At 41.2% G+C, this 12,038-nt stretch overlaps 1 protein-coding gene across 20 annotated transcripts in view; it reads left to right on the forward strand.

The window, feature by feature from the left end:
• CADPS (calcium dependent secretion activator) overlaps positions 1 to 12,038 on the forward strand; it is a 431,612-nt gene that overhangs the window by 350,023 nt on the left and 69,551 nt on the right. For all 20 annotated transcript variants that reach the window (XM_070492692.1, XM_070492701.1, XM_070492702.1 and 17 more), the window contains 2 exons: positions 1,546 to 1,701; positions 5,531 to 5,678. In XM_070492692.1, the coding sequence (XP_070348793.1) occupies positions 1,546 to 1,701; positions 5,531 to 5,678 (304 nt within the window). The remainder of the gene's footprint in view (positions 1 to 1,545; positions 1,702 to 5,530; positions 5,679 to 12,038) is intronic.

Below are 12,038 nucleotides of genomic sequence, written 5' to 3' on the forward strand. Positions count from 1 at the left end.
AAACATACAACCATGCAGTTCCAAAACGGGGTTTAGACTAGACAAAGTTGGGGTTTCTTTTTCCCAAGCATAGGATGGGGCAGGCGGAAGGCTAAACTTTCATGGAGAAACGATGCATTCTCCCACTTTTGAACAATGCTTATAGCAGTATCTGAAAAGAAGGCGTAGATTTTCAATCACCCACCAGGAAATGCCTGATTCTATATCTTTTCATAATTCCAGTTTCCTCCTTTGCCACCTTTCATTTTAAGGACGTGTTTCCATGTTACCTGCTCCTTCGTGTCAGATACATCTACGTACTGACCTCAGACTGGTCTGTCCTTGAGAACATTATCCTGTTGGTCCAGGCTGTAGGCTCCCCCTCGGCATGTTGGGAGTTCGCCCCCTCCCCACCCCGCAGTAGCTGTGTACGCATTTATGCACTAGCTATATTTCCCTCTGAAGCATTAATTCAATGCAGCTGGCATCTGTCACAATAGAAACACCCACTCTCATCTGTTTCTATAGACGATGTCAGAACAAGTGGTAATGCATGGTGTGTTGGACATTTTATAAATTACCGTGTTAGCATTAGTGGTATGCGAGGAAGGGGGTGGAGGGTGGCCACTCCTCAGAGCTCCAAATGGGATTGTTACAAAAGAGAAAGCCAGCCAGAGAAGGGCAAGAGGGTGAGAGATGGAGCATTTCCCATACACAGGCTTTCGAGGATGCCCCAGGTAAAAGTTGCTTAGATGTCATTGTACAGAAAGGAATCAAGATCAATTTCTCCATCTGTACAGAGGACTGGGTAAGATGGTGCAATGGTAAAAGAGCTCAGGTTTTGAGCCCTAAAGCTTTCCAAATATCCCTTGTCCACTCACCGCCCCCCCCCCCCACCTCACCTCCTCCTGGGGCTGCCTATGCAACGGGCTGGTCTATAAAAATTGGAATAATAACCAAACTGAACAAGAATCTTGGATTCAAGGTATCCAGGTGTACTCGTCTCGATTTGAGTCACCCCAATTTCTTTCCAGCTCTTCAAGAGAGAAAGCAGGTCCTCGCTCACCACTTTGTTAGCACTGTCCTTTTAAAACTGAAAGTCTTGTGCAATCTCCAAGAGGCCTCCCCTCTGTAGGGGCGCTGGGGAAATGCATGAAACCCTGAAGTTTAATAACTGCATGTTGCCATGTAGTTATTATCCGTTGAGACTTACTTCTCCCTCTGGTTCGTGGCCTTCATCTGAATCATCACATGTGTTAATGTGGTTATTAAACGAAGGCTGATTTTTACCATACATTGTTCTCCTGGTCATTATGGGGCAATACCTTCCTCAGACTTCTCCCTGATCTGGAATAATTGGCTGAACAAAGCCGACTAGCTCATGTATGGTAAAACTCAAAATCTGCCGGTGGAGACTGCCCCCACCTCCACCGCCAACACGCGTCGTTTTGTATGTTGAAGCCACTGTTTGCCTTAAGCCTTCAAGTGCCCAGATGTCTTTGTGTCAGCTTTTTCAGAACCCGAGGCCAGTGGGTGACTCTTGTTTTCTCATTTTTATCCTGCCAGTAATGGATCAGGCACTTCAGAAGATTTGTTCTGGAAACTCGATGCCCTTCAGACCTTCATTCGGGACTTGCACTGGCCTGAAGAAGAGTTTGGAAAGCACCTGGAACAACGGCTGAAGCTGATGGCAAGTGACATGATTGAATCTTGTGTCAAAAGGTAAGCATAAGTGGCTGGACAGGCTCTGCATGCCTTCCCGCTGTACATGACTCAGGGGAGGGTAGATGGCCACTCTTTCAATTGGCCGTAATTTGGATTCTTTTGGAGCAGGTGATTGCTTGTCAGTCACTGGCGTGATGGCCACCCAAGTCTAGCTTCTGTTCACCTGCCCCACATCTGTCCCAAACCCAGCACAATAAGGCTGCCAGTTTTTTTCATTTAGCTCCATGAGGAAAGGGTCTGTGTTCCTTCTTGTCTCTGTATCTCCAATATCTAGCAGTATCTGGCACAAATATTTACTTAATAAATATTTGTTAAATGTGCGAGTGAATGCATGGGTGGATAGCTGAAGGAAAAAAGAGAAACACATATAATTCTAGGCGTATCTGGTGCAGGTAGCAGGAATCTAATAACTTTCCAACAATGTAGGCAGAACCTCAGCAGCATCGTTCATTCTGCACGTATGAACTGAGCATGTATGACGTGCCAAGTATTATTTGTCTTGCCCAAAATGTAACTAGATGTCAACAAGGGGGCATGAAACATTAAATATACATTTTGATTTCCTATGAATTGCTTGTTTTGTCACTGTGGCATATAAGATTGAGGTGTGAATGCTGCGCTTGAAGTTCCCAAGTAGACTGTTTTGAGTAGGTGAAGAGAAGAAAATGAGAACAATATGCATCCATTCAACAAAAATTGTGTGAGCTCCTCCGGTATGCCAGGCACAGTGCTAAGTTCTCGCATACCATGAAGAATGAGAGACTGCATCCCTTCCCTCGTGGCGTATCTATATCTGCATATCAGATACAGAAATGAAATTCCTCTGATTTGACATCATTATCATCAGCCTGTGTATCCCGAGACACACATCCAAGTTCCTTTTCCAGCTCATAACTGTTCCATTATTTTTCCTCACTCAAAAAAAGATAAAAAAAGACCACAAGCAGCTCGGGCCACTCCAGATCGCCAGATGTTTTGCAGTTTAGTTGATGGATCAGTTGTGGGTGATGGGGGCTGGGTCTGGCTTGGAGTGATCTGAACTCATTATTTTATATCTTGGAAGAGGAAAAGAGAAATAATAGCATCAAAACTGGAAACCAAAAGGGCAAAAGAACAACACAGCCCCAAGGAGGTGAGCGTCTCAACAGGAATTGGGAAGGGAGCTGGGTGCTGTGGAGCATCTGCGCAGGTGTTCAACAGCACTTCTGGAAGCTTGAAGTCCTGGTGATCCAGATTTTGTGTTTTTCTCTTTTCTTCCCACTCTTAGAACAAAAGGCAGTGTATTTCTCAAACCCAAGGTGAAAATGTTTCCTTAGGATTTTGAATTCCACCATTTCCTACATGGTCTATATCAGTTTTAGGAAAAGCAACTCTTTTCCTATGGCCAAACCATTCCACCAAAAATTTCTTGCAGGGCATTTCCCCTATGGTGAAAAGTTCTTCTCTGATATGTACTAGGGGCTGCAATGCATTCAAATTAACACTTACTGGTTTCTGGTCTGTGTACACAATTATACAGAAAGACACGTATGCCCTTCTCTGAGAAGCCAGTCTTCTGAGTAGGGAGTAAGAGATACGGAGAAGCTGGGAGGAAAAGGGAAGACATATAATGTGAAAGGTAGACAATGACTGTTTACCTCTTACCACATATCTTTATGGGTCAGCCACGTCAAAGAGTGTGAGCCTCTCAGAGACAGGGAGTGTATCTTGTTCATTTTGAGCTTGTTGTCCTCCCCAGGTCCCAGCATCATGCTTGGCACATAGTAGCTGTTAAGTAACCATTTATTAACAGAAGTTGGCCAACTGCACATGTGCAGCTGGTCCTGGACGTTTAAATCTCCTGACAGCCTTTCAATTAAGGCCCCAGACACGATATGTGCTCATCCCCAGACCTCTAGATTCAGAGGGTAAAACATGAAGAAATCCTTGGATGTTTTAAGACCTAGAGTCTACATTAGCAGAGGCTAGAACCATTACTTTCCTCTTTGGGACAGAATAAATAGCCCTTGTTCTAGAAGGAGAAAGTAGTAAGGACATTATTTCACAGATGTAAATATGCAACGCCAGAAAGTCAATCAGGCACTCCTCATTTCTACCTTTTGAAGAAATTTAAATCATTCATTTGACAGACTTAACAGAGCCTCTAGTCTAGTCTATGTCAGGCACTGTGCTCCACGCAAATTCAGGCACCCTAACTCTGCCCTCAAGGGGAGTCAGTTGGATTAAGTGACCTCTCCATTCCTGGCTTTTTGGTCCCACAGAGCCCTCGCAGTCACATTAATTTTGCATTCAGCTTCCTCTTTTCACAGCCCCACACTCCAAGGGCTATGAACAGTTCTCCTGTGAAAACAGAAGACGATTACTTCATTGTAAGCGAGCGATTTAGCATTTCCATTTCTCAAATTGGGCCGGAACTGGCACACAAGCCTCAGAAGATCAGCACAGGGCCCTGTCCAACTCAGTCCCCATCAGGCTTCCTTTTCACAAAACCAGAAAATGATGTATTTTCAGCATAGCTTAAAATGATCATCATGATTAGAAAGCTACTTCAGTGCACCGAGTCTTTAGAAGCCAAGATACATTTATCTTTAACATGATCACATAATATATAGGAGTGTTTTAAGGGTTTTTTTTTTTTAAGTTTTTTTCTTAAGAACTGGGCTTCCAACCTTAGAAATTATACTTGGCTTCCCTGCATGCACCCAGGGTGTGTTAGCAAGCTGGCATCCTTTCCTGAGCTAACTAGCTGTGTGGTCCTCCTAAGCGCTGTTAGAAAACTGCTACAAATACCTTTTAAAGCAATGCTTTCCTGGTGGCTGCATGAGCTCCAGAACCTGACAGTGAACAATGCTGAAAAGATGCATTGGATGAAAGAAGCTTTAATAAAACCACTTGCTAACCAGGTGCTTTTCTTTAAAGACATGTGATGATGTGACCCACTTCTCTGAAACCTTTTAAAACATAACTGGGCCCCTTTACAATGCTGATATCAAGGATTAGATCTCACACCTGGATTACCAGCTGGCCCTGTTGGACTAGGTTTTTCCTGTGAGCGGTTAGCTCATTGCTGGGATCATAATTTGACCTGTATCAGAATTATGTTACATTAAGCTTCCACCATTACACAATTCTTGAATTGGTAAGTATAGGATGACATTTTTAATTATGAAAATAATAGATTCTTATTGCAAAATAATACACTGACATTGAAAAAAAAAAAAAGCCAAACAAACATAGTGGAAGTTCCCCTCCCAATGTCACTCTCCTCCCCAAAGGAAGCCATCTTATTTTTTTAGTCTTTAAAGCAATATAATAAGCTTGTGGGATTTTTTTTTTTTACTTCAGTCTCTCAAAACCAGAAAGAAAAAAAAAAAACAATAAATGTCATTTAAGATTTTTCCCCACCATGAGATTTTGAAGATTAGAAACTGCTTTTTTGTTTTTTGGCTTTTTAATGAAGTGATTCAAGGTAGGCAGTTGCCGATGTGAGAGAACTTACATATGCTATAATGCTATAATTGGGTTTTTGTTAATTCATTCATTCTCCTGCAATTAGGGTTCTCCATAGCATATAAACTATAGACAGAAATACGCCGAGCTACAGGTGTTCGTGTACTGTGAGAAAGGAAGGGTTTGCGTGGCTGTCTCCATGAATAGGCCTTCCTTAGTTGGGAAAGTCATTTTAAAAAGAACACATGTGAAGTCATTGTCGATTGAAACTGATTACAGCCTTCAATTTTCTTTTTCACTGACCTCTCAGAGAATGTCTTCTCCACCTGCTGCCATCTGAATGCTGAATTGGTCTTTTCCTACTTTGTTTTAATAGAACCAGGATTGCATTTGAAGTTAAGCTGCAAAAAACCAGTCGATCAACAGATTTTCGAGTCCCACAGTCAATATGCACCATGTTTAATGTTATGGTTGATGCCAAAGCTCAATCAACAAAACTTTGCAGCATGGAAATGGGCCAAGAGGTAAAAAAAAAAAAAAAAGTACAGATTTTTTTCACCCCTCCATTGATCATGTAGAAGAAAACTTCGCAAATTTCTTCCATCTACACTGGTCTGCTAGTTTCAGAAATAGACTCTAACGTTGTAGATTAAGCCATAGATGAATATTGGTATCTGTTTGTTAAGAAAATTTCTAAGGCCTGTGCTGATGAGAATGCCAATCACTTGGAAATCATTCTTGGCTGGAGTTGGGATGGCCGTAAAGTTCCTTTAAATCAAATGACATTTAATGACCTTATTTGTTAGGCTGGTATCTCCAACAGATCTGTTTGCCAGAATGCAAGTCATTTTCACATTTGAAGTGCATTCTATCATTTTGAACATCTGGATGGCAGGAGAGCTCTCTTTCTTGCCTCAAGCATCTTCCAGGACATAGAATGTTAGATCACCCTGCTATCCACTCCCCGGCAGCCAGCAGGTTCCGAATTTCCAAGAAATCGCACACTTTCGATTTCCCTTAGATTGAGTTGATTGTGAATCTTCCCTGACCAAAAGTTTAGTCCTTTGCTAAGTTTCCAATTCCAAAGTGGTATTTAAAATGTAAAGGAGAAAGAAACAGCAACTTGGGCTTGATTAAAGACTATCATGATCATTTTTCTCCGATGGCCTTAAGCCAGCTAGATATTCATATACCAATTTAGAATTAATTCAGAAACATTTCTGGCAACTCTCATGTTGTTGCCAATTGGCATCAATTGCTCCTAAATCAGATCTTTCGATACCAGCTTTACATGCTCAGAATTTTCACTAAATTATATTTGCTCCTTATTCGTTATTTATTTTCTCTTTCAGCGCCTTCCATTTTTAAATGTGGGTTGGTGGTATTCTCTTTCTGGCAAGATCATCTCTAACCTTCTTTCCCCTCCAAATCAGCTTCCTCAGCCACCCCTGTTACTTCTACTCCTGACTGATTTTCTTGTTGGGGACCTGTCCCCAGGGGTTACATTCTAGGCACGAGGGTCAAAGTAAGCGGCCCTCAGTTCTCTTTCCTGGCTCCGTTTGCTGCACGTGAATGATCTGGAGCAGCGGTTCTCAAATTTCAGTGTGCATCAGACTCATCTAGAGAGCTTCTTAAAACCCAGATTGTTGGGTCTCACTCCAAGAGTTTCTGATAGGTCTGGGGTGTGGTCCAAGAATTTGCATTTCTGACAAATTCCCTGGTGATACTAAGGCTGCTGGCTGGTCTGGAGACCACACTTTGAGAACCACTGGTCTGGAGGATCCGTGTGCAAAAATGGGTTAAGGAGAAGGGCTCAGGCACAAAGGACAGCCTCCTGAGGAAGGCTTGGGTTGGGTGTCCAGACCCGGATTCTTGCCCTGTCTCTGCCGCAAACTGGAGCTGGTCAAGTCACTCAGCCTCTTTGGACCTCAGTTTCCTCGTTGGTAAAATGATAGCGCTATTCTAGCTTTACTCAGGCTGTTTTTAACTGCAGAATCGGTTCCTTATTCCTTACCTAGAAGGCCACCATGTGAAACAAATAAAATTAGAACTGCTTTGGATGAAGTCGGGGGCAGAGGTCAAGGAAGAGGGAGCCCAAAGCCCAAGCTACCATGTTCCTCTTCACCTCTGCATTTCTTCACTGCCCACTACCCGCCACCCACCCTTCTCTGGGGGACTCTGAACAATCTCTTAGGCTTCACAGAGCCCACTTTCAAAACCCTGTTTTTGGTGATTTCTAACGTTCGTTAAGATCCCTGTGAGTTCAAACTTTCCAGAATCCTTTCTCTCCTGAATTCTTCTCCCTTTAGAACTTCCTTTTTTTGAATTGAGATATAATTCACATACCATAAGATTCACCCTTTTAAAGTATACAATTCAGTAGTTTTTAGTATATTCACAAAGTTGTGCAAGCATCACCACAGTCAATTGCAGGACATTTTCATCACCCTGAAAGTAAACCCAGACCCATCAGTAGTTATTCCCCAACGCTCCCCGACCCCAGCCCTAGGTAACCACACTCTTTTTCCTGTCTCTAAGGATTTACCACTTCTGGGCATTTCATAAAAATAGAATCTCATAATATGCGGCCTTTTGTGACTGGCTTCTTTCACGTGGCATAATGTTTTCAAGACTCATCTATGTTGTTGCATGTATCAATACTTCATTCATTTATATAGCTAAAGAATACTCTGTTATATGGATATACCATTTGGCTTGTCAGTTCATCAGTTGATGGACATTTGAGTTGTTTCCACTTTTTAGCTATGCTGCCATGAACATTTGTGTACAAGTTTTCATGTATACCTATTTTCAACTCTCTCGGATATATACCTAGGAGTGAAATGCCGGGTCACATGGTCAATGTTTAATTTTTTGAGGAGCTGTCAAACTGCTTTCCAAAGTGGCTGTACCATTTTGCATTCCCACCAGCAATGGATCAGAAATCTTAATTCTCCACAACTTAACCGATTATTCTTACTGTCTGTCTTTTTTAGTATAGCCATCCTAGGGTGTGTAAAGTGGTGTCTCATTGTAGTTTGGATTTGCAGTGATGTTGGCCACGTTTTGTATGCTTATTGACCATTTGTATATCTTTTTGAAGAAATGCCTATTTAAATCCTTTGCTCATTTTTTAAATTGAATCGTCTTTTTATTGTTATTATTATTATTTTTTATTGTTAGTTGTAAGAGTTCTCTATATATTCTGGATTCTAGACCATTAGCATGATTTGCAACCATATATTTGCAATATATATGATTTGCGTCTATTTTTTCTTGTTCTGTAGGTTATCTTTTTCACTTTCTTGATAGTATCCTTTAAAGCATAAGAGTTTTCTTAAGTTTTATGAAGTCCGATTTATCTATTTCCCCTTGGAGTTTCTTGAGATGTCCATTTTAAATGAATTTCACATGAATGACACCCTTCCAGGGTGGGGAAGAAATGTGACATCAGAACCAGCCTCTCTTTTCCCTCACTGGCTTTTGCAGTCCCTCTTCAGGTTGACTCAGTTGTGGCCATGTTTAAAGAACTCCTACATACCTGGTCAGATGGCTAAATAATCCTTCCAAACAAGCCAAGTCACTCTGATCTTAATTTTTTCTTTTCTTTTCTTTTCTTTCCTTTTTTTTTTTTTTGTGAGGAAAATTGGCCCTGAGCTGCCATCTCTTGCCAATCTTCCTCTTTTTGCTTAAGGAAGATTGTGATTGAGCTAACATCTGTGCCAATCTTCCATTATTTTATATATGGGAGGCTTCCACAGTGTGGCTTGATGAACAGTGTGCAAGTCTGTGCCTGGGATACAAACCCACAAACTCTAGGCTGCTGATGTGGAGTGTGCAAACTTAACCACTATGCCACCAGGCCAACCCCTAATTTTCTTCTGTTTGAACTGGGGTTTGGGGAGAGTAGTGGGCATGGGAGAGGGGGGATGTTGTCACAGACCTCAACGAAAATCTCTTGAAATTTATGGAGCCATTTCCTATGAAAGAAAAATACTCTCACGCAATTTTATTATACAATTTCAGGGGACCTGTGGACCTTGTTAGGCCAAACTATAGACCCCAGTTGGAGACGTATGATGAGAAATAACAAATTGATTTTGTCGCAGTGGACACTTCTCCTATCTTTACAATTAATCACTTCTACACTAGAATAGAATGACCTTGGTTTAACCTTCAAGTCTTGTTTACATAGAAGAACAAGTTCTCTAGTACCTTAATAACTATATCTTATGGACCCCCCACCCCTTAGCTACCAAACTGTGTGACCTTGAGCAAGTCACTTACTCTTATAGCCTTCCTGTCATCATGTGTCAAATGAGAAACAGAGCATGCAACACACAACCTTTGAGAGTTATGTAGCCCGTCAAAATTAGGGATAAAGCTCCCTAATTTCTGGACATAAGATTAGAAAGTCGTCTTGGATATGCCCAAATCGTAACATTTTTGAGGCTAACCAGTAGTGCCTACTTCTTTCTGGACATTGTTCTATTTGATAAAGTAGAAAAGACTTCATGTATTCCCTACGAATGATTCAACATTACTTTTTTTAAGGAAAACAATAACAGAGGTTTGTAAACATTTCCCTTTTTTCCTTAACTGGTGCACACACCCCCAAACTAAATGATCTTTATTAAAAGCTCGTCCAACACTGTATTCTTGTTTATGATTCTTATCCTAAGATTGTCGGTTTCCCAAGCCATGCTAGAGAGACCTGATATGCTATTTCTCACTAGTATAATTGAATCAGAGACACCTAAGGGACCAGCTTGTGGGAAATGAGGCCTCTTCTGACCTTAGAATGCCAAGTGACTGAGAACAGTCAGAATGAAGCCAGACATCATTGTCTATAAATATACACTTCCTCTGAGGGACCTTGAAGCCCTATGGCTATGACCTTGGGTAGAACTTCCATGGGAAGTTTCATGCAAATAGTCTCTCCCTAACTTTTCTCACTTTGTAGACTGACTCCAAAGTAAAACTGAATTGTTATAATGAGATTGGCCAAGGGGCAAGCCCCATGGCCAAGTGGTTAAAGTTCCTTGCACTCCCCTTTGGTTGCCCGGGGTTCACAGGTTCAGATGCTGGGTGCAGACTTACTCCACTCATCAGCCGGGCTGTGGAGGCATCCCACATACAAGTAGAACATTGGCATGGATGTTAGCTCAGGGCTAATCTTCCTCACACAAACAAAGAAGAGATTGGTCAAGGATGACTAGAAACATCCTGAAATTGGGAGAAAAATAGATAGATGTCCAACGTTTTTATACAGTTTTCACTTTGTGAGTATTGGCTATTAAGCTTATATTACAGATCTAGTTACTAATACCTGCTTCCACCTGGATTCCAACTCTTTCAAGGTGTTTTAGATGAGATACTGGCCAGGTGATACAATATTCTCCAATTTTAAGATCACTTCCTGAATTCCATCCTTGGCGTAAAGTCTCATCTAAAGGCAGCTGTTGAAACATTTGTTAACCATACTTTTCCATCTTAAATATTTATTTTTTTCATTAAAATTTGCGAAGCACCAAAAGAGAGGAAATTGTGTGTTAAATAGTTTCTCACTTGGTCTAGTGTGTTTTCATCTCATTTCCAAGGTCAGATGGTCTTAACAGAAAGACAACATACACACAATCTGTTCCATGACAAGGCAAAATGTGCAGCACAGGAAGTCAAGTGGAATGATTTTCACGCAGTGATTGTGAATTTGCAGCAATGTAGCTCATCCGAAGCAAAAGTGAACTCCCCAGACTTTCCATACTGTTGAAGATTAGTGTTTCCCTTGCTCTCATCATGATCTAGTGCCCCAGAATATAATTTAAGGATATTATGATTATTATTAATAAGGTCAAGCCAGTCCAGGAAGACCAGCAGAGGGAACTAGAAAATGCAAATATAGGAAAGGTCCCTCTTTGTACCCATTTTGAGATGCAGTTGGAATTGGACAGTATACATCTGCCTGCAAGAAATTTTGTGAAAAAATAATCTAGTTGGAAAGGATGGTAATTAAAAGATGCCCTGAAAGTATTTATACCCCTTCGTGGAGCTTCGCACCTACATAGAACAATGTATCTCCCCAGAAAGAGCAGAGTTAAGGCGGAATACTCACTGTTGCTCCAGAAAAGCAAGTTAATCAAATAAGTCTCAGGAGAGTCTGGTAAAAGCAATTCATGCATTTTGTAATTACTTGAATAGGAAAGGGAGCTTGAATAGGATACGTACGCCTTTCCTACATGATAAGCAGAGTAGGTGTTACCCTGCCCTACTATCTTTCCCAAAGTAGGTTTTATTTAATTCAGATTATAATTTACATACGATAAAGTATATGGATTTTAAATGAGTTTAGAGAAATGTACACACACGTGTAACCACCATGCTAATCAATTAGTAATAGTAGTAGTAATACTACCATATAGCTTCTAAGTTTCTAAGCTCTGTTTCCATGCACGTGTCATACTTCGTTAGGTGAATGTGATTTCTGTGTTCACAACAGGGATAATTCTAGCCCCATTGAGGAGACGAAGAAATAGACCAACAGAGATTGACATGCTCGAGTTTCCTTGGAAGTAACAGGCAGAATAATCATATCAAAACCCTTTTGTTCATAAGCAGAAAAAAAGAATTGTGGAGAGGGGTGGAGATCATAATATTCATCTAGAGTGAAAGGGAGAGCCCATGGGACTACCTGGAGAGAAGTCAGGGCCAAGTTTGGCCCAGAAAATTGAAGATGGGAAGAGTTTCCCATAAACCACCACGTCTCCATATACTTTAGTTCGGATGCCTTAGAGAATGAAAAGGTTTGAGGTCCCCTGCTTCTGAAGAGAAAGCTTGTTTGTCTTCCAAGAAAGAATGACATTGTTAACTCCTCAGACCAAGAGTCT

This window comes from Equus asinus, chromosome 21 (assembly GCF_041296235.1).
Source record: "Equus asinus isolate D_3611 breed Donkey chromosome 21, EquAss-T2T_v2, whole genome shotgun sequence".
NCBI lineage: Eukaryota > Metazoa > Chordata > Mammalia > Perissodactyla > Equidae > Equus > Equus asinus.